Source organism: Ailuropoda melanoleuca, chromosome 4, assembly GCF_002007445.2.
Source record: "Ailuropoda melanoleuca isolate Jingjing chromosome 4, ASM200744v2, whole genome shotgun sequence".
Lineage (NCBI taxonomy): Eukaryota > Metazoa > Chordata > Mammalia > Carnivora > Ursidae > Ailuropoda > Ailuropoda melanoleuca.
Window position 1 is genome coordinate 62203813 of NC_048221.1, and position 24133 is coordinate 62227945.

General features: G+C 39.4%; 1 protein-coding gene across 1 annotated transcript in view; it reads right to left on the bottom strand.

The window, feature by feature from the left end:
• MRPS9 (mitochondrial ribosomal protein S9) overlaps positions 1–12686 on the bottom strand; it is a 65026-nt gene extending 52340 nt beyond the window's left edge. The window contains exons 1-2 of the mRNA XM_002913497.4: positions 12509–12686; positions 1567–1746 (exon numbers count right to left, since the gene is read on the bottom strand). Of these exons, the coding sequence (XP_002913543.1) occupies positions 1567–1746; positions 12509–12643 (315 nt within the window). The 5' untranslated portion in view covers positions 12644–12686. The remainder of the gene's footprint in view (positions 1–1566; positions 1747–12508) is intronic.
• Positions 12687–24133: the final 11447 nt, after the last annotated feature.

Here is a 24133-nt window from a genome sequence, read left to right on the forward strand (position 1 = left end):
GGGGGTGGGGGAATGGGATAGACTGGTGATGGGTAGTAAGGAGGGCACGTATTGCATGGTGCACTGGGTGTTATACGCAACTAATGAAGCATCAAACTTTACATCGGAATCTGGGGATGTACTGTATGGTGATTAACATAATATAATAAAATAAAATTTAAAAAAAAATAAAAAATAAAAATAAAAAAAGAAGATGTGATACATACACACACACAAACTATGCACATTGGAATATTATTCAGCCATAAAAAAGAATGAAATCTTGCCATTTGCAATAACGTGGATGGAGCTAGAGAGTATAATGTTAAGTGAAAGAAGTCAGAGAAAAACGAATACCGTATGATCTCACTCATATGTGGAATTTAGGAAACTAAAAAAAACAAAAAAGGAGTAAAGGAAAAAAAGAGAGAGAGAGAGAGACAAACCAAGAAGTAGACTCTAAACTACACAGAACACACTGATGGCTACCGGGGGGGGGCGGTGAAATAGGTGACCGGCATTAAGGAATGCACTTGTCGTGATGAGCACTGAGTCATGCATGGAAGTGTTGAATCACTATACTGTACAGGTGAAAGTAATATAACATTGTACATTAACTACACTGGAATTCAAAATAAAATTTTTAGTTAGAACAAGCTTCAGAGTGGTTAAATTTTATGTACCTTTGCTAGCTATGTTAGTATATCTGGCAAAAAAAGTATTATTTATTATTACTAGTTTTTTTTTTAAAGATTTTATTTATTTATGCGACAGAGATAGAGACAGCCAGCGAGAGAGGGAACACAAGCAGGGGGAGTGGAAGAGGAAGAAGCAGGCTCATAGCGGAGGAAGCCTGATGTGGGGCTCGATCCCATAACGCCGGGATCACGCCCTGAGCCGAAGGCAGACGCTCAACCGCTCTGCCACCCAGGCGACCCTATTATTACTACTTTTATCAGGGCTAGAACAACTCAAGAGTCGAACAATAACAGAGTTCTAACTTTAATTCTGAAATCATTTAGAACAACGCCTCGCTTTGAAAATTCAAAAATATAGTTAGGATAATAAAAAACACTAACTCAGGTTTACTTATGGGATTTCCTGTAAACTTCACTAGATTTACATTACCATCTGTTTTACCATTTTGTAAGAAAGCTGAGTTTAAGACTCCACAATAGGATAAATTTTCCAAATTGTGTATGAGCATTCACAGTGGCTCCAAAGACCTTGAATCAAGAAAATTATCCATTTCTCATTAAAATCTAAAACTTACTATGCTTCATAATATTTCAAATACAGAGTAGCATCTCTCTTTGAAACCTTGGTTCCAACTTGCAATACATAGCATTTGTCCTTATTCTGACAGTTTGATTAAAACTGGGTGGCACAGTCCGTTAAGTCCATTAAGGGTCCAACTCCTGGTTCTGTCTCAGGTCATGATCTCAGGGTCATGAGATGGAGCCCCGCATCAGGCTTAAGTTTCCCTCTGCGCCTCCCTGCTAGCGTGTGCGTGCTCTCTCTCCCTCTAAAACAAATAAACCATAAACTCTACAGCAATTACTTTCCCAACACAGTAACGGCACTTACGTCAATATCCTCTTGCGTGAAAGTTTCTGGATCTTCTCCCATCATGTTGGCTAAATGTCTCTTTCCTATGTTGAACTCTTCAATCTGCTTTTTAATAAAATCCACCGTGTAAGCTTCACGTCTCAAGGCTGCAACATTTTTCTTTGTTGTTACACCTGTGGTGTGCCTCAGCCTTAATATCTAGCAAAAAATACAAACGAAAAGGGAAAAGGTTTTAAATTAAATAATGATCTAGTAGACAACAGGGTCTAAATAAAACAGGATGTTCAAACAACTGTCTTTATTATAGTATTCAGTTGGCAAGAGTCTGGAAACAAGTAAAAGGCCTGTTAAGAAAGCTGTTCACCAGAACTGTCCTCCGCTCAAAAGCTTGCTTTTAAAAGCCTCTGCTTACACAGTAGTTTAATGTACTGGCATTTCAACACATTAGAACCCCACATACCTGTAAGTGATATGCTACCTCCTCACCTACCACAAACATCCACATTTGATACCGACTGGTCAATGTCAACTAGTTGTGATATTTGACACGCAGTCAATGAAGAGTAAAATGACACTCCCTTAAAAAGGCAAATGCACATGCAGACAGAACGAGCAAGCAGAAGACAAGGGAAGGAAGGAGCACGTATGCGGGACAGCACGCTTAAGCTATTGGTAGTCACCTTGTTTTCCGGTCCATCTTTCAATGCCTTAACATAATAGTTTAGCTTAGACTATTCTGTGGTCCTTATTTTAAGCTGATACAGTGAAGAAACTGCTTCACTAAGCACTGACAAGATTTATCATTAATTTGGTTCAATACACTAACTTATAGAAGTACGGGCTTTCCCATCTCTTTAAACTATCAGTAATGATACCACACTTGCGGCTGTTGATCCTTTTAGGCTGTAGCACTAGGAATTTCCCCTCGAGGCATTAATAGTTCGCCCACAATAAAGGGTGCCAAAGAACCAGAAAAATGCTTTCAAATGACTGTTCAGCCACATTCAGTAGCTGGATATAGCTAGAACAGATATTTCTGGTCCTGGCTTTTCTCAAAATCTTAATCTGTGGTTCTTGACTTTCATCCCAGCCTCGACAATTTTAAACACCTTAAGCAATTCAGACCTTAAGAACTGCAATTCTTAATAACTCATTCACTTCCCTTTCAATTAACATAAATTCTCTCTCGCACACACCACCACCAACACCATCCCCGCCTCATCCATTGCCTAACCCTTTGAGAATCAGAGATTCAAGCAACTGTAATAATTTGTCACTATAGTCACAATAAAAAGCAGAAGAAAAAATATAGGACAAATATTACTTTACCCTATTAATAGTAAAAATTATGTTCTTAAACTCTTACAAATCAAAATAGTGATAAAACGATTTCTTGATAATCTTAAATGAGTAAGATAGGGCAATTTAAAATTCCATGAAACTTTATAGTTTATTTTTCCTCAGGGAAGCACAGAGGAGTTTCTCTCTTTATATTATTAATCGAGAATCTTAAGATGCCTTAAAGATACAGTGCCACTTTCAGTTAGTAAAAACATGACCCAAACTTGCTTACGTACAGTCAGCCGGCCCTTTTAGAGCCTCTTCGTACACCCTGCTACCTCTCCTTCCCACAGCTAACGCCAACAGCACCAAATCCTCATCTCAAGAGTTTCACCATCTTATTACATTTTTACTTTTTCCAGGGTTTTGCTTGTTTTTTTTTTTAATGATTTCATGTTTTCTTTGAACATGGGAAGATGTTGCTTCTTGTATTCAAAGTAAAGAGAAAATGCTTGTCTACCCCAAGAATCATGGCAAAGCTATGGATTTGGAGGAGAAAGCAGCTGTCACTCAGTAGAGGTGACTTTCCCCAATGTTCCACTGCCGAAAGGATAATTACACTGCTGGTTTCATAAGTCATATGACAAAATGTTTTAGTCCATAACTAAAACAACCCATTCATAATACAGGTGACCCCACTACACTTCCCACCAATCACCAACCACAGCCCTCAGGAGAAATGAGCCTCCCAGGGAATACAGGAGACTTCCACTCACTGAAGTAAGGAGTTCTAAAGAAGAGTAAGATTAGGAGGAAAGTGATGAGTTCAATTTGGGGCATGACAAGTTTGAGATGTTTGATGGGCATCCCGGGAGAGATAGGTGTCCTGGAGGCAGATGGCTCTGTGGGTGTGTAAACAGGAGAGATCTGAGCTGGAGATGCCGTCTGTTAATAATCAGCATGGGACATGATGTGACACCATCCAAGTAGGGGAAATGGCAGGCATTAGTGTTAGGATAAGAAACATCTATTTTCCTGTGCAAAGAAACACCACAGTTTGTGAGGGAAAGTAGACGGAAAGGTAATATTACTTATGTCTTATGGCCATTATTTTTATGAAACAGGACAAAAGATGGGTCTGCAGAGTAAGGGGGGACAGGTTTGATGGACTGAATACTTCATATTCAAAGAGCAATGATACAGTGGTTGTAAAGTAGACAGAACAACTAAAGGAAGAGAGTAAGAAAAAAAATTTAAGTACTCCTTTATACTGGATGTGAGCCAGGAGAATAATACCAAAGAAAGAGTTATAAATCTATATCCATACAATAGCTATAATATTTTATTAATTATCTTCCTGTTTCCTATATATTTCCTTCGTATGTTTCAGTGGTACATTCAATGTACTAATTAGTTCAGAAGAGTTCTATCGTAAGGCAAATTGCACCCTTCAAATTATAAAGTGTTCCATTCTCAGGCAATACTTTTACCTTAAATTTAATTCTATTGAATTGTAATATTGCAACCCTTTCAAACTTCCCTTTGCCTTTTCCTGGAATATCACTGCCCATATTTTTCATTTAAATTTTGAATCACTTTAGGTTTTGTTTGAGTCAATCTGAGGTTTTTGAATACATGAGAGTATCCTGTTTAAATGGACTTAATAGATACCATCTCATTTTCCATCTTATTTTATCTTTATTGTTTTTATGCTTTCATTCCTGTTTTCTTTCTTCTGCTAGATGGTATGTAGTTTTTTATATTTGTCTTTTGATCTGGCAATTTAGACATCAGACAGCCTGCTTTTATTTTAGTAATGATTACCCATATATCTCCAAATAAAATGTTTAAATTATTTCTCCTATTAACTTCAGAAAGTAATCCTCATTGAATTCTCATTTACTTATTGTTTTCTTCTTCAACCATAGAAATTATGTTTTTCTGTCCTCCATCCATATTGGCTTCTCTCAATCTTACTTCTTATCCCTTTGTTCTGCATTCTGTATGATTTTTAAACCTTTACTCCTCGGGGTTTTTTTTTGTTTTCTGCAGTGTTAATTCTGCAGCCACTCTGAATTTTTAGCTTCACTGGTCTATCTCCAAAACTCTTTCCTTAACCGTTTCTTTAATCGTATCTTCTTGTCTTAACCTCTGTTTCATACAGCTCTACCTCACCCAGCCTTTTAAGACTGTCCCTGACAATGTGAAGCAGTGATAGTAAAACAGTTCTTCCATTTTGTTGAGTAGATATTCCTTTGTGTTTTCTTCATCTGTCTCTCCCACACTGTTCCTTTTCTTTTGTTCTGACAACATTTTAGTATCACCTCAAGCAAAAGAGTTGATTATTGGCTTGAAGATTCATTTCTTCACTTGATTTAAAATTATCTTGTGTCTGTCTATATTCTTCAGACTTTGTGACATGTAGGGCTTTGTTTTAATATAAACAAGGCTTAAAAAATTGTAAAAAATTTTTTATTGGTGTTCATTTACGAAGGGATTTTTTTAAAAGTCCCTACTTTACTATTTTTCATAACATCTCTTTAGGATCTTTTCAAAGACATTTGTATACACTGCCTGAGAATATAACATTCTGGAAATTCTTATTTATTGTAAAGCCATCACAGCATCAGTAGCAGACTACTGATAGACTTATAAACGTTCTAAATCACTCCAGCAATGATTCACACAAAAATATTTACATTCAAAAGAGCCCATGACTCATTAGTACAGTCCATTAAGAAAGATGAGGCTGAATATGAATCGACTAGATCTTTAGCTATGAATAGCAGAATGCCTGGAGAGAACATGCTTTGCTGGTAAGTACAAATCTCCCACAAAATTTTCTACAGGTTCTATTTCTAACTGAAAAGCTCTGACAGAGAATTTTCCTCACACTTTGTTTTTGTGGACTGGTATAGATACAACCTGACAGGTTTGTTTCTTTTTTAAGATAATCAGTGGGTCAGACAACTATAATTTCAATCAAGCGGGCTGCCAAAGAAGCAGACACATCCTGACAGAGCAGTGATGTCCCAAATTTGGCCAAATGCCAGTGCTACGCACTACTTTAATGATATTACGAGTATTAAGGAGTCTCCTTTTTGTTCAATTGGATAAAATGGAACAAAGAAGAATGTGCCACTAATCTGAATAGAAACGGCAAAAGAAAAAATACTTTGAGAAATAAAAAAAAAAGGTAAAGACTAAAGTCAGATTAGAGAGAACATGGATAGAAAGAAGCAATATAAGGACACCAACAGAGAAAGGATAGTCACCTTTTTGAATGAGTTTATATTTTTATCAACTAGAGGTCTCCGGATACAAGCAAAAGAAAATGACTTCGCTTAAGCAAAAGAGACATTTCTTAGAAGACTAACGGGCCCAGGACCATACTTGAAGCAGGCAGCTGCAAAACAGAAACTCCAATGATCCACAACACATTCAAGGAGTCTGTGGCCATTAAGATAAAATGCTATTCCAACTGTCCTTAGCTCTGCTCAAGATCTCACAGGAGGGACTATCTAATGGGGCTACCGTGGGTCACATGCCCCAGATTATAGTTCTTCCAGACTGTATCCAGTGGGGAAGAACTCATTCCTCCTGAGAAAATAGGAGTGCCCTGGTGAAAGGGAAATGGACACCAGGTTAAACAAACAAGAAAATCTACTACATTACTTGAGCAAAATTCACCATTTATATTCTTTTCACAAACTTATAAATTTAGACCCTTAACGTACTTACCAATCAAATAAAATATAGGGACTTTGTTTGAATTGTGCTTTGAACAAACCAACTATAAAAAAATTATTGCTGGGACAACCAGGGAAATTTGAACATGGAATAGGTAACAGATGATATTAAAATTATTGTTCATTCTGTCAGATATGTGCATAGTGGCATGGAAGCTACGTTTTTGGTTTGTTTTTTTTTTTAAAGATTTACTATTTATTTCAGAGAGAGACCACGAGTGGAGGGTAGGGACAGAGGGAGAAGGAGAAGCAGACTCCCCAGCCAGACGCCGGGCTAGATCCCAAGACCTGAGATCAGGACCTGAGCGAAGGTAGACGTTTAACCGACTGAGCCACTGGTGCCCCATGGTTTGTTTTTTTTTTTTCTTTTAAAATCTACCTGTTAAGAGATGCACATTCAAGTATATATTAAGTTATATAATGGGAAGTCTGAGATTTACATAAAAGCTTACAGAAAAAAAGGTAGGGAGACAGATGAAACAGGACTGGGAATATATTAATAATTGTTGAAGCCAGTTGACTTACACATAGGGTTCATTATAGTATTCTATTTCTATAAATGCTTGAACATGCTTCATTTTTCATAATAAAATTCTAAAAAGTAAACTATTTTACATGTTCATTTAACAAATTTAAGCAACCACCATGGGTCGGGCTATCTACTGAATTTTTTTTTTTTTTTTTTTTTTTTTAATTTTTTTTTNAACTGAATTTTAACCGAAATAACTATCAAGCAGAATTGAGTGGTGTTAAATGAGAATACTGCCACACTGAGAGAAGGAAACATGAAGCACGGTCAAATTGCAGTTTTCTTCTTTAAGTTACTAATCTATCCGGCAAAAAGGAGTGTGGCAGGTGTTCACATGAACACACATGTACACATGCACATATCCCTATATGTAAGAACTTTTCACATGTTTAAATTCAGGAAATGATCACTGAGCACCTAGGAGGTATCAGTGGGATCAGAGGAGGGATAGAAAGGCTATGCTATTTTTCTCAAGACGTTTACAAACCAGCTGTAGGGGAAAGACCTAAACACACAAGACACTTAGTTAATAAAAAAGAAGTAAATGTGGGTCTTTCGTAGTTGCAGGTAGCTTCCAAGATGGCTCCCAGTGATTCTACCATTGGTATTCATCCTGTTGTTCAGTCCCCTCCCCTTGAGTGTGGGCTTCTGTAACTTGCTTGAGTAACTTGCTTCTGATGAATAGAATACTACTGAAGTAACAGAATGTCACCTTTAAGATTATGTTACAAAAAGACCGTCTTCCCTCTTTTTCCCCCTCTTGATCAACCTGACGGAAGCCAGATGTGGTCAGCTGCCCTACAGAGACCCACGTGACAAGAACTGAGGGTGGCCTCCAGCCAACAGCCAGTCCAATAGCCTGGCAGGATATGAATCCTGCTAACACCCACAGTGAGCAAAGTGAGAGGAAGATTTCCACCCTCCAGCCTTGAGACAACTGGAGCCACAGCCAACACCTGAACTGCTACGTTATGGGAGACCCTGAGGGAAAACCCAGCAAAGCTGTGCCTGCAATCCTGACCCACAGAAACCATGAGATACCAAACGTCTGCTGTTTTAAGCTGCTAAATTTGGGGGTAACTTGTTAGGCAGCAATAAATAACTAATTAATTCATCATCCTACGTACAACAATGAAGCATAATACGAGTAGAAATAGTACATAAATCTATCCTTAAAAGGATAGGGTGAGATCTCAAAAGAAAAAACTTATCCCATCAAAGGGGTTTTAATTTCCATTGCTAATAAAACATAATTTTTTAAAAATTCAAAAGTTACCTAGGGGAAAATGTAACTAATTTATAGAAATGCAGACAGCATTTGATACAAATGCAAGTCAATTTTTAGTTTCAAAGAGTTTTTAAGCAATTTATCAATAAACTTTATTAAGACCCTATCATAAACCAACTGGATGCTATGATAAATACAGGACATTATAACCTCTAGGAGCCCATAAGATGAGAGATGAAAAAAACAGATACTTAAGAACAACGTTTTTACAATAAAATCAAAATACACAAGGCCTAAGCCACCAAATGCCATTGATCATTCTTTGGCAGACAGTCCAATTCAATAAGGGGTGTACTGACTCAGTAAACATGGAAAGTTTAAGCACTAAGTGTGTAGTAGAAAATAAAATTAAGAAGACACATCATTGATAACTGGTAAAACTGGCTTTCAAAATAGAAAATTGGTCTACTGCTTTTCCTTATTATAAAAGTCATAGGGGTGGCTGGCTCAGTCAATAAAGCGTGCAACCCTTGATCTCAGGGATGTAAATTCAAGCCCCATGTTGGGTGTAGAGATTACTTAAAAATAAAATCTTAAAAAAAAAAAAAATCAAGGGCACCCAGGTGGCTCAGTTGGTTAAGCATCTGACTTTTGGTTTTGCTCAGGTTATGATCTTGGGGTCCTGAGATGGAGCTCCATGTCGGGCTCCGTGCTCAACAGCGGGTGGGGAATCTACTTGAGGATTCTCTCTCTTCCTCTCCCCCTACCCCCACCCCCGCTCACACACACACACACACTCTCTCTCTCTCTAAAATAGCCTTTTAAAAAAAGTCATTAATTTTTCATAAAGCTAAATTAGCATTCTTACATTATATTGATAGAGGATTTAAGAATGCATGGATAACCTTTGTAGCACACTATGACTGTCAACTGCTTATAATGCCAGTGCTACTCTCATTAATGAAAGATTAAAAAAAAATTCAAGTACTTTAGTATCCCAAAGCAGATCATAATCTGGGCCCTGTCAAACTTCACCATGTCTCACCATTCTTGCACCAATTATTATACCAATTATAACTGCTATAACCAATTAGTTGTTGCTGCCAGATCCACCAACTCTGTACATATCTGTCCCTTCTATACCTATTACATCATCATAGAACAGAATACCTCTTTTTTTTTCATGGAACTCCTAATTGCTCCTGAAGACTCTATCATCTCCTTTTGAGAAGCCACCCACCACTCTACCCATTTCAATCACTGGCATAGGCACTGCAGTTCTGTGCTCTTCTATATTTACCTCTGTAAACCTCATGGAAGCTGAGCATAGGTTCCGGATATTCAGGGGTTTATAACCTGGAATCTCACCATTCACAAAGAAGAGTCCCTCCTCCATCCCAAATTTGGTACACTTAGATATTTGCAATTGTAGTGGCATTAATACAAAACATGTATACCACAAGAGTGGTACACAAGAGGAGGTCTGCTAGTGAGGGTCCCAACTGAGCACACAGGAGTCACAGTTTAACAGAACGTGTTTCTTTTTCCATGTGGCACCAGTGTTTCTCACTTTTTTGACTGTGACCCACAGTAATAACTACTATTTAGATCACCACCTAGGACACACTTATAAACAAAATGCAAAAATACCCTGTATGAAATGTATTTATTATTATTCCACTGTTTTATGAAACATGGCGCCTAAGAAAAATGTAACTATGTTTTTTTTTTCTGAGCACGGAAGTGTGGGGCAGAGGGGGGAGAGAGAGAGAGAGAGAGAGAGAATCATAAGCAGGCTCCACCCCCAGTGCAGAGTCCCAGGCAGGGCTTGATCTCATGACCCTGAGATAATGACCTGAGCCCAAATAGAGTTGGATGCCCAACTGACCGAACCACCCAGGTGGCCCAAGAAAAATATAACTATTAATGTTAGAGATGGAAGTGAAGGAGTATTAATATTTAAGACAGACAAGCTCTGTGCCAGAAAAAAAGGTCTTCAACCATATATATGTTAATAGTAGGGGTCAGACTGGGGTCAGTTAAGTCTTTTGGTTATATGTGAGTTCCACTTCATGTGGTATAACATAAACTGTGACAATACTAAGAAATTTGGGGATTCGGCAGTCTCGGGATCATTCCTGGAGAGGGCTACAGGTCAATACTGTCTGGTAATTATTTGATAATGATTTGTTTACTTCATAGTGCCTGGGTCAAGTAAAGTGCTCAGTAAACATCTGCCATATGGAGGGGGGAAAAAGCTTTATTTCAAGCCAGGGAAATGAAAATTAAAGTAGCAAGGAGAAATCACTGTTCACCCATCTTACTGAAAAAAAATACCTAATCCCAGTAGAAAAAGGGGCACTCTCATACATCAATGATGGAGTGAGGATTGCTACTGCCTTCCTGGAACTCTATGTGGAAGTATCTATTAAAATTTAACATGTACACATACTTTGCAGCTGGAACTGCAACTAGAATTCTCTCCTACACAAATAAAAGCAACAGTACCTAAGAATTATTACAGGATGTTTACTGAACATTTTATTAATGGTAAGAAAATAGAAACAAAACAAATGGCCATCAACTATTACCACTGACACATATGCTTGCATATGATAAAAAGAAGACAGAAAAAGACAGAGAATACACAGATTCTGGAGTTTGAGGGAGGGAGGGAAAGTTAGCACCCCTCCCCCCACAAACACACATAAAGTGTCAGCAATAAAAACATTCTATATGCTATAGCCTCTTTTAGAGCTAACTAAGCATATACAGGGAAAATATACTCAAAAGAGATGCATGAAAAAAAAAACCTTCCAACATATTTTCCAATAGTAAAGTATTAAGGGGCACCTGGGTGACTCAGTCGGTTAAGCATCAGACTCTTGGTTTTGGCTCAGGTCATGATCTCAGGATCCTGGGACGGAGCCCCAAGTAGGGCTCCCTGGCTGAGCGGCTTCTCCCTCTCCCTCTGCCCCTCCCCATGTTCATGCTCTCTCTCTCTCTCTCAAATAAATAAAACCTTTTTTAAAAGTATTAAAAAATAAATGATGGATAAATGAATAGATGGACTGGTTGATTTAGGTTAAAATATAAAAGAAAGATGATAAAAAATATACAGCATTCTTTTCAATAGTTTTTATATCCTAACAGTTGACTTCTCTACAATATTTGGTACTTGTTAATCACTTTCCCTACTTAAAACGTTCACCTGTTTTCCATGACACCACACTAGTTTTCCCTCTACTTCTTTGGCAGTTGATTCTCAATCTCTGGGAGGCTCTTCTTCCTTAACTGTTGTCCTTCAGGGCCCTGTCCCTCTACTTATTCCACTTCAGGACACCTTCACTAGGTGTTTGAATTCAATTTCAAGGCCCCTATTACCATCCACAAATTAACAGAGGACTTGTAAATTCTTCTTGAACTATAAACTTGTCAATCTTTGGGCCTACTGGAAATCTCCACGTGGAAATCCCAATTATAACTGTATAATGAACACACTTATATCCAAAACTAAGCTCGTTTTCTTCCCTCTCAAAACTTTTCCCTCCTTTGAGATCCCATATCAGCAAATGTACCATCACCCAACTGAGTCCCGTGAAGCTGGAATATTGGCTTCTCACTGCCCTCAAGAGTAAAGGAATGTACAAGTTCTGGTCTCCATCTCCCCAGAGACAAGGTGTCGGGAAAATTAAGAAAACAGAAACTGCAAAGATGCAAGGCACTTTTAAAGTCACTATCAATCCTATCCACTGTCTGACTTTCTCCATTAAGTCTTTCAGACTACTGCAGGAGTCCAGTTCACATTCACCTCCTCCAGCACAGCCCTCCTTCCCACTGGACCGCGGGGCAAGCGGGAAGGACCGGACCCTACATCACACCTAAGGCACAGACTCCCCTTAGGTTGGCAGCCAACTCAAGGAAGGGGGGGGGGTCGCTCTAGTTACGTCTGCAGATAACTTCCTCCCTCACTGAACCCTGCGAAAACCAGAAACAACCTCGAGTGGCCGCTGCAAACCAATACCCACTCCTCTTCTCTTAACCTCAGGCCTCTACTAAATACCCCAGACCCTTAAGTCCCTGTCTGAGGGCACGCTAGACCCCAAGGGAAGATAGAGGCGCCGGCTCCACATCCTCGCGCTACACGGACCAGCGCTTCCACTTCTCCCTTACCTGGAATCCGGTACCTGTCTGCAACTCAGCAGCCGCGGCTTTCCAGACACCTTGTTTCCGGGCGAGGCTAACCCTACCTCCGAGAAAGAGCCGGTAAGAAGCGGCTGCACCGCAGGACACACAGGGGGCCGCCATTTTGGCTGCCGGAGACCCGGGCGGGAGGGCGAAGGGGCGGGGCCCGAGGCCTGCGCAGGCGCCGGTGGGAGCTAGGTTCCAGGGGCTGTCGGGAAGAAGCGGGGGGCGTGTTCCGCGGTCCGGAGCGTCTCGTCGCTGGTTGGGTGTGTGAGCCCTCGAGGCGTGTCCGACTCCAACCCTTGGTTCGTCGTAGCCCAAAGCTGAAGTGGTAGTGGGTTTATTAGCTCTTGGCCTCTTTCCCCTCCTGCAACTGCTTAATTCTGCCCTTGTCTTGGTACGACTTCCACGTGGCTCTTTAACCAACTCTTCCTTCCCTTGCCCAGTGCTGCACCTAGAGCCGGCTGTCCCTGAACAGCAGAACCCGCGCCGCCCGCCCGTACCTCCTTTTGCAGTCTGACTTCACCATACTCCAAAGCAGAGGCTGCTCTCCTTGCTCACGCAAGAATTGATTCCAAGCCTTGGCACCTATGTTTTTCTACTATGGGTTTCCCCTTCTGTCTACCTTTCCACATTTTCAGGGTCCAGGGTCTCCACCTCCCTCCAGACCACGCTACCTTCCATGGCCTTCTGCCTCCATGGCGTTCACACTTCTATTGTTTAACTGTATAACGCGCAGGCGAAACGTTCGCGGGTGAGGATGAAACAGTCTTAGCGGTGTTTGCACGCCTCTCCCCATAGTATCAGCGCTAAGCCTTACTTGAAACCCAATCAGAATTAAATGCACCGTCGTAGAATAGAAATGAGTATGCCCTGCTTTCTGAGACTTGTGTGCCCTTGAGAGTAACTCCCAGGGTGCTTCTACGAAATACATTTTAAATGATGCAGTAAGCCGCCCTGAAAGGATTTCCAAACATTTAGAATTGAAGGATCAGTAAAATTAAAATACAAACACACAAAGTTGTCAAGCAAATACATACACCATCATTGCTTAAAACACATTTAGTCATTAAAACGGTAGAAATGACATAATCCCAGGGGGGAAAAGTGTTCCTTTAAATGGAATGCATTTCCTTGTATTGAAAATTCACTCTGTTGTTCAGTTGTTACCTTTTAGGCTAATATAACTTTCATTAGGGGCACCTGGGTGGCTCAGTCGTTAAGCGTCTGCCTTCAGCTCAGGGCGTGATCCCGGAGTTCTGGGATCGAGCCCCATATCAGGCTCCTCTGCTGGAAGCCTGCTTCTTCCTCTCCCATTCCCCAGCTTGTGTTTCCTCTCTCTCTGGCTGTCTCTCTCTGTCAAATAAATAAATAAAATCTTTAAAAAAAAAAAAAAAAGAAAAGAAAGGAATTGGCAGAGGTTCACAAACCAGGATTTGGGAACCAAAACTTTATAGCTCATTAAAATAGATGCCTTTAAACAACAGTTCCTACACATTGTCACAAAAATGTTTTTAACTTAATTGTGGGTATTTAATTAAGTAGAAAACAATCAAATAAGTATGTGAAAGTAGAATTTTTACTATTTCTGTAAAAAATGACATTTTGGAACATATAAGAACTAAGTTCAGAATTAAGGTTAGGAATTGTAGAGGTTTTTCTTATATATTTTTTCTCTAAAATTCATGTTACAATCTTTCATTAGATTACAGTAAATGAATGTAATACATTTCCCACCTCTAGGGGCAATACTTGGACTGCTGCATGAAATTTCCTGTGCAGCCTTTGCGTTTGGAACAAATATACCACTATAGGTTGACACTGGGTACATAATTTGGAGTCAGAAGGAAAGGTTGGAATCAGGAGTGTGCGGGTAAATATTTAAAATATGAAAAGAAATTATGGTTCTACTGCACAGCTAAAGCTTAGGTTCATTTAGTTTTCCTCTCATTCCCTGAGCACCTATTATGTCAGAGGCATCAGGCATCCTAGGCACAAGGATCATAAAGTCGCCAAAGTCCAATATGGTGGAGTCACATCTAATGTGAGAGTCTGGTTCTAAAGTCAGCTTGTAGTCAAAATGTTGAACTAACAAGTGCTGCTGAGATGTGAGATAGCAATAACTTCTAGATAGTTCTGGTGGGAGTGTACTAGTATAGCCCTCCTGAAATCAACCAACCAATCAATGATATTAAGGGGAGTGCAGCCTACAATCCATCAGTTACAATCCTAGGTTTATACCCTGCAGAAATTCTTGCACAGTGTACCAGAAGACATGTATCTATGTCATCAGCAAGACCCTGAACTCAGGAAACTCCTTGAAGCTTCTACCTAACTATAAATTTTATCTTGTAGAAACTAACGAATTGCTGGAACAAGGAAAAAAAAAAACATTTTAGTATGACCCCCCCCCAGGACAGACATCTGTGCAGATGAGTCATAAAGTGTCTGAGCTTCATTGTAATGTTAAAATCCCCACCCTGAGAGGGACATAAGTCTCATTAGCATAACATGGAATATATTTATAGGCATGTTTTCTGAGTGGGAATGTATAACTCTATGTCTGACCATTACATGTGATGATGAGACCTCCCCCTCTGAATATTCATCCCAAACCCTAATAAAGGAACCTGTTTACCCCTGCTCCGGGAGACACAGGGTTGGAAAGATTCCCATAATCTCGGGCAACTCCACCTGGTGTAGCCTCTGTGTCTAACTCAGCAAGGAGCAGACACACATCAGTACACAAACAACAAAAGTAACCTATCTATTGATCAGAGGATGGATGGATGTCAATGACAGTAAATGAATCACAGCTACACAATATGGATGGGAAGTCACTTATACTTACCTAGTCTGATTCCATTTACATAAAGCTCAAAACCAGGCAAAATGAAGTAAGATCTTGTTTAAGGGTCTATCCCTCTGTAGTAAAACCATAAAGAAAAGCAAAAGCATGATCAACGCCAATTTGGTGTTGTAAATAACCCAGGAAGGAAGAGAGGTTGTTGTGAGCAGGGCACACAGAGGCGTCAGTGTTTCTGGCAATGTTTTTTGTCTTTAGATGACTGGTGGATATACAGGTGTTCATTTTATCCTTGAATTTCTAAAAATATAGATACATATAACAGGTAGAGCTGATTTCGTCTCACCTCCCACTGTGACTCACGCCGGGATATGTGTCAGGCTATGGCAGGAGTGTAAATCAGTACAAATGTTATTTCTTTTTCCCGTATTTCTCAAATCCCATTTCCTTACTCTTCTCTCCTTCATTATCTCCTCTTCATCTCCTACCCTCTCTCTTTTCCCTCCCTGTGTCGATAGCTTAATGATGAATGATGTAGTTTCCAGAAAATTCACACACACACACCTCTTTAAAGGATTCCTGAAATGACAGAATTTTGTGAGTTACCATGAAAAACCTTAACCTAGAAAAAGCACAAAGCCTTCATGGGTCCACACATAACTGAAATCTTCACAGAACTTTGAGTCAAAGATGACCAAACACTCTGTGGTTCATGGAAAGTACGCGGAGTGTGGAAGAAATATGTGTTATCGTCTGAACTCTGCCACAAACTCACTCTTTGACACTTCGTGGTTCATTTAGCTTATGCAAAACCTACATTTCTCATTAGGGGTGGATTAGACCAGTGATTCTCAAAAGTATGGTCCCCAGAGCAGGAACCTCAGCATTACCTGATTATATTGTGTGTTATTGGAGCCAATTTAAAAGATGTTGAAGTCCTGACACCCAGTACCTTGTACTGTGAACTTATTTGGAAATAAGGGTTGCTCCAGGAAGAAGATGGCCATCTGTAAGTTGTAAGCCGTGCAATACGTGAGGCTATGAAGCAAGGAAAGAGATCTGGAACCAATTTTCCCTCAAATGCCTCAGAAGAAACCAGCCCTACTGACACCTTGATCTCGGACTTCCAGCCTCCAGAACTGTGAGACAATAAATTTCTGTTGTTTAGGTCACTCAGTTCATGGCACTTTCTTATAGCAGCCCCGAGAATATACCTAGTGTATTTTTTTTTAAATGTCTACAATTTTTTGGTACTCCTTTTTTTTTTTTTTAAAGATTTTATTTATTTGAGAGAGAGAGCACAAGAGAGAGCATTAGCGGGAGGAGGGGCAGAGGGAGAGGGAGAAGCAGTCTTCCTGCTGAGCAAGGAGCCCAATACGGGACTCGATCCCGGAACCCTGGGATCATGAACGAAGCCAAAGGCAGATGCTTAACCCACTGAGCCACCCTGGGGCCCCAGTACTCCTCCTTTTAAAAGGTGGAGCCCTTCCTTTTAAATATGAGCTGGATTTAATGACCGGCCTCTGAAGAATAGACTTTGGATACTAGTCACAAAAGCTGGCTTCCTGCTTGCTCTCTGTCTCTTGAAGCAGCCACTCTGGAGAACTCAGAGGCCGTGTGGTGAGACAGCCATATGGAGAGATCTGCCTAGTGAGGAACTAGAGTCTCGTGCTAACAGCGAAGGGAGTGAGCCATCCTAAAAGTGGGTCCTCCAGCCAAGGCTTCATATGACTTCAGGCCCCAATCACCAGCTTGATTACCACCTCATGAGAGATCCTGAGCCAGAACCACTAATCTCAGACCCTTGGGCCACGGAAATTATGAGATAATAAATGTATGTTTTTTTAAGCCACTAAAATATGGGGTGATTTGTTATGCAGCAATAGATAACAAATACACCTGGGAATTCATTAGAAATGCAAATTCTTGGGTCCCAGTCCAGACCTGTACTACATCTTGGAGTGAGGGGAAGCCTAAACCTTCCAAATCATTCGCAGTTCTTGCTGTTGTCGGATTCCATTCCATTTCATCCAGTGTCAGTACTCTTCTATCTTGACCATCTGGTCTGACCATGCAGATTCCTACGTGTCTTTCGTATGCATGTGTGGTTAAAAAATACACAACATATAGTTCACCATTTTAACACTTTTTAAGTGTATATAGTTCAGTGGCATTAAGTATGTTCACCTTGTTGTGCAACCATCCCCACCATCCGTCTCCAGAACATGTCAGTCTTCCCAAACTGAAACTCTGTCGCCATTAAACACCTCTCAATCACCCTCTTCCCAATCCTTGGTAACCACCATCACACTTTCTGTCTTTATGAATTTGGCTATTTTAAGTACCACATATAAGTGGAATCACACAGTATTTGTCCATTTGGGCTTGGCTTATTTTACTTAGCATAATGTTCTCAAGTTTCACCCATGTGGTGGCATGTTTCAGGACTTCATTCCTTTTTAAGGGTAAATAATATTCCATTGTACATATATTCCACATTTTGTTTATCCAGCCATCCATTGAGGGACACATGGGTTATTTTCACCTTCTGGCTATCGTGAATAATGGTGCTATGAATAGGAGTGCACAATCATCTATTTGAATTCCTGCTTTCAGTTTTTTGGGGTATATACCCAGAAGTGGCATTGCCGGAGTCTCATTTTTAATGGGGCCAGACTTTTACCTTAACCTACCCAGGCAGGTGACCACACAACTTCAGTGAAATTTCAATCTACAACTTAAAAAGTTTTTATTATCTAGACCACTCCTAGCTAAATAAGCAGTGTACACGGAGTAAGGAAAGGAGTAATGCAAACGTCACTGAAGTGGAAAAATATTTATGAGAGGTAATTTTAGTACATAATCACTACATATGAAGCTTCTATAACAGTTTAAAAACGGAATCTGTCTCAGCCTACAAGTAAATCTATTCTCCCCAAATGCATATATTTTACAATATTAATTGAATTTTAATTAATTACAAATAGAACAAATATCTTCTTTGGTATTTTCTCCCACTGTGTTCGATGTGGACCCAATCCATCTACATATGCTCTTTACCTACGAGCTGTCAATTATGCTTTTGCTATAAAAGACCCAGCACTTAGGGAGCTGTCAGTCAATGCTGTTATGATGCTTCAAGAATCATTTCTCCAGGCTTCGTTATCAAAAATAAAACAAATTTACATAGAACATAAAGGTGGATCGATCACACCATTTGCTGTGCATTGAAAATGATTTCCACCATACATAGTTTCAGGGGCAGTGTGCTTGGGGCCAGTGGCTTCTTGACCATATTTGTAATGATTTTGCATAGATTAAGCCATTTTTTTAAGTGCATGTAGACGGTAGAAGTCGTTACTCTGATTGGGTGCTGAAATTATAAGTGGTTTCCCTATTAGGAATAGGAGCGCGGACAACATGTTCTAAGACATTACGGGTATTTCTTTCATCCATGCCCTCCCTTTGCATGGATTTGGCTCGATACAGGACTCCTTTGTAATGAGCCCTAAACAGAGGTCTAGAAGATCTAGAAAAAGGGAGCTAAACTGCTAAGATTACAGACTGAATATAGTCCAGATACTAGGATTTCAAAGCAGAAAAAAAATCTTAAGAAGGAATATAATTGAAACCAATAAAATCAGTAAGGGCCTGGCTAAAACAAATACAGACTTCATAATCAAATTCCAGAACACTAGAGCCAAAATAAACGTCTAGAGGCATAAAGAGACTATTTTAGGACAAAGAGAGGTGGTGCCACTTTACATAGCAGGGAGGCGATTTAAAAATTGCGTTGCGGGGAAGAGGTTGACGCAGACTGAAAATGTAAATAAGTAGAAGCTTGTCATCTGGGCCTGAAAAAAAAGGGATGTTCTGAAGTATAATCTTCATTCTTACGCTTTTGAGGAAGTGAAGGTAAAAGCAACATATTTCTAGCGTCTCTGTCTGAGAAAGCATATGCATTTAGATGGACCACGAGATACAATTCCAAGAAATATGGAAAAGAGTTGTATAAATTATACATCATATACAAGTGAACACACACAAAATATTAATTGAAAGAGCAGTATATAACATTATACGGCAGTCACTGAGGGGTGTTCCAAGTTTTGCCTCATTGAATCATAACAACATCCTTATGAGGGAGACACTATTTTATCCTCAGATTAGACATAAGGAAGTTGCAGCATGGGTGTGTTAGGTAACTTACATAGGGTCCCACAGCTAGGGAGGTATGGAGCCAAGCAACACGGTGCCAGAAGGCACACACCTAACCACACTTCCATATTACCTCCAGTCCCAAGAGAACTGTTAGTTAGCCAGGGTGTCTTTAGGACACTCACTCTCCCCTTTACACATTGTATCTGCTTGCGGTTAACCATTCTCTTCAGGGACCCAGTGCACTTGTCCTCTAGCATTAACATAGAACCCCGCTTAATTCTGTCTGCTGCTCTCACACTTCTCACCCATCCCATCTCCGGTGTAAGGACATGAGAATACTTCTAAGTTGCTCTTTAGTGGTCAAAAACTGGCTGCCTTTCAGATACATGTTCTTTCATCTGCACAGTGGTGTGTGTGTGCGTGTGTGTGTGTGTGTAAGACATTTAAATCTGGATACTCTAGGCTGACCACATACCCTCCACACCCTCCATTCACTGTGTCCCCTCCATTCTTGGAGTCCCATTTCAGGCTCTTCCCACTCATGTTCATATCACATCCTGCTTTCTGCAGTGCCCACCATGAATGCGACACATACGAACTTGAAAAATGTTTCCTGAACTCCAGGAACATGAACTCCAGAGCTATTCAGATTTTGCAGACTCAAAGATAGCTAGGAATGCTGGGGCTCAAGGGCTCAGAGGATTTTTCCAAAAAGGCCAACTAAGGAACTGGTTATTTCATAATTTGGAGACATATAAACCCGCCTACATCTCTGCTGACTTTGCTGCCCAGCTGAAAAGTGGAAATTCAGTACTTTAGGAATTGAAGTAAATTCAATCTACACAAAAACTATTGTGTCTTTATCAGCCAGTATTTCCTGATACCTACTGTGCAGTGCTCAGATAGGAACCATCTGAGTATTAATATGATAACCTGTCTTTCAGGAGCTTATATACTTATAAGGAGAAAAAGATATTTACACAAATATGATCATTCTAGAAAGATTGTGATATAGTCATGAGAGAATTGGAAAGTAATTTGGGAGTTTGAGAAGGAAAACATTACTTCCTGCCAAATGGATCGAGATGGTTTTATTTCCTGAATGTTTTATGGAGCTGCAAATCAAAGTTAAGAAAACCATCTAACTCGTTTCTTTACCATTATGCAGAACCACTTCCAAACCCTCTCCAAAAGCAATTACCTATCCCATTTGATAATACCTACTAAGTAGAATTTTCTATCTCAATTTATCAAATCAGGCGATTAAAAATTATTCGTCAATATCCTTAAATGACTCTTAAGCATTTGCATGCCACCTTTCCGACTTCCACTGAAGACACATTGCTGGCCCATTTTCCAAGTGTTTTCCAAAATCAAGTATCATATGTGAAATCTGAAATTGTGTCCAATTTCAAGAAGCATATCACAGCCTAGTGTCTGATTAAACTATCTCATCTCTTTATGAATAGTTTGCTGTGATTAGATTGTAAACACCTGCATGGTGTTATTTTGACTTTAGACTCAAAGGAACATTTTATCCTGGGAAATACAGAGTCCTGAAATAAGCATATCAGTTTTCAAACCAAGCTTTTAGAGTTCCATTCTTGATGACCTTTGAAACTTAAAAAACATTTATGCTTCTGTGGTAAATCCATGATTTCCTGTCACCTTATATATATGTCTGGCACTTTTTAGATATAAGCTGTGGACCTCAAGGCACACACTTGTCAAATATTCATATGTCTTATAACTTCTTATCCAATCAGCACAATGTGTTTCTTTATGTAGTCAGAATCAAGAGTTCAATTTAAGAATTCAACAACTCATGCAGTTATGCCAGAGAAAATAAAATTGATAGTACAAGGTAACACGACTTCCAGATTTTTTTTTAAGTACATTTGGCCTATTGTTGGAAAGGGAGAATATGAGAAAAGAAACAAGATTTTAGTTTTGATCTTCTGTCTTTTGTGTGTCCGTAATCACACACACACACACACACACACACACACACACACACACACACACACACAAGTATTATAGTTTTGCAGCTTCCCAGCAGCAGGGAGGGATTCCTTCTAGACAATAGGTACAAGCTTTGGGTTAATAACACTGTGTCAGTTTGTGTTCACTTTTAGGCGATGGTATCCACTCTTAACCGGTTTCAGTAGAAAGGGATTTATTACCAGGTATTCAAAAAAATCACTGGAAGGGACTGTAGATCCCCAGCTGCACTGTGAGGAACAGCTCCCCGAGGACTACAGCTGTTATGTGCGCCAGCCAACTGGATATGCCTCACGCTCTGCTCATCTTTTCCCACTTAAACCAGTTACAAATTCAAGCCTCAGTCTCACATGGATACCTCTGATCAGCAGAGACTAAACCATACCTGGAACTCAAGCTGCAAGGGAGTCTTTAACTTTCCTGCTTTAGCAGTACAGGAAAAGAGTAATTTTTTAATTGTTTTGCTCACTGCGCTACTCTTAACAGTTTTTCAGACAGTACCCAGCACCTGGAATATACACACGTTGGTCGAAGGAAGGAAATTGGGAGGGATGTTGAGCAAGGTAATCCACGGTTTTTGCAACAACCACTTAATAGGGATATTGCAAAAGGGGCTTAAGCTTCTAGTAGATGCTTACATGAGATAAATCTGAAGTCCTTGTCAAATCCCTGGAGTGCAGGGTCCATGTCCGTTTCATTCATATTGTATCCCCAGCTGGACTGTGTCTGGCATGATACTAAGCAATCAATAAATGCTTATTGGTTAAATGAATGCTTACATGAAACATAAAATTGTCTTTTTTCCCCCTATCGCCACCATCCTTCAGGGGTCAAGTTTCATACACAGATTATTCTCCAATTTTTGTTTGATGTCAGAGAGGTATCTTTAATAATTCTGTCACTTGATTTCCTTTTCCTAAGTGAAGGAGGCGTACAGATTGAGAATTTGTGAACACCTTTGGGTTCACCTTCTCTTTATACTGTCAGCTACGCTTATTTTGATGACTGAGTAGTTCAGTGTAAGTAAACTGGCCATTACAATAACATTGTGGTTGCCCATTGGGTCCATTTCTACTTTTATTACATAGAAAAGGACCATTGATGATTTTTATCCCTCAGAAAATGCCTTCCTTCTAATCTTAGGAAGTGGCATCTTAGACCTCGAAGCAAGTTAAGTGCAACATGGTGAGTTAGAAAATAATGGTCATCGGATCAGTTTCCCAAACAGCATGTCCTCCAGGTGGCTTTGTTTCTGTGATTTGGGGTGAAGGATAATGAGGAGAACTGCCAGTTTGTTGGCAAATGCTTCTCTCCTTTGTTTCATATTCATAATACTTGGGGTTTTTTTTAAATTTTACTTATTTTTTATTCCTTTTATTAGAAACCCTGATTTTTTCACTTCCTTAAAAACTTCACTGATGTTTCATTTTCTGTCCAGACATCTCCATTATCTTCTGCATGCAGACCCAGTGTGTACATATCTCCATAAATGAGTTATTGTAATGATTATTTAATTGAGGTACCCAAAGTTCAGCACCTTTTGGAATTAATTAAAGTGAATGGATTGCACATTATACACAGCTCCATGTTTTATTTTATAAATTTCCACTTTGTAAGATTTGTCTTTCCCTAAAACTAGATTTATAACCATATCTAGACCAAAATGTATACCTTAACTTTATTCAATAATGTATATTTTTCAAAGGGTTTTTAAATATTTTACCTCATTTGATTCTCAGAGCAATCTAATTAGAGTTTAAGCATACCAGGAACTGTCAAGTTTGGATACCCTGGCTTGCATATTTTAAATGTTAGAAGCACATATTAACATTGGAAAAGTGTTATTTGATCTTTAGAAAGGAAAAAAAAACACCTATTAACACTATGAAAATAAATTACTTCAAAAGAAAAAAAATATTATCTAGGTAGATTGGTTGTGAAAATGGAATTGCCTCTTAAATTTCTTAGATGTTCTTAATTTCTTCACACACACACACACAGAATCAAAATACCCTGAATAATGTGAAAAAATTCTTTAATGATTTTTGAAATAATTTCAAACACGAGTTTGCCCTAAATATTGGTATCCAGGTTTCATGATTATGCCCTTGGCCAGGGGTTCCAACTTATTCTCCGAGTTCATAATAAGAGTGAGTAAGTAAGGATTTAGAAAAATAATTGGCTGAGATTCCCCTTCTATTTTTTCCTCGCCATTTTCCTTCTTTGACTTGTAATTCTTTCCACATAAGCCCTTTCTTTCATAGCTTGATATTAAGATCTCTCTTTTTTTTCATTGTGGTAACGTACACATAACATGATATGTACCATCTTAACTATTTGACGTGTCCGGGCCAGCGGCATTAAGTACATCTGCGCTGTGGTGCGACCATCACCACCGTCCATTTCCAGAACTCTTTTCCTCTTGCAAACCTGAAACTGTAAGCCTATAGAAAAACAGTCTCCCCTCTCCCAAACCCTGACTACCACCATTCTCTTTTCTGTCCTTATGAATTTGATGACTTAAGGAACCTTATATAAAAGGAATCTGACAGTATATGACTTTTATGACCTGCTTATCTCATTTGGTATAATGTCGTCAACATTAATCCATGTGGCAGATTTTCCTTTCTTTTTTAAGGCTGAAT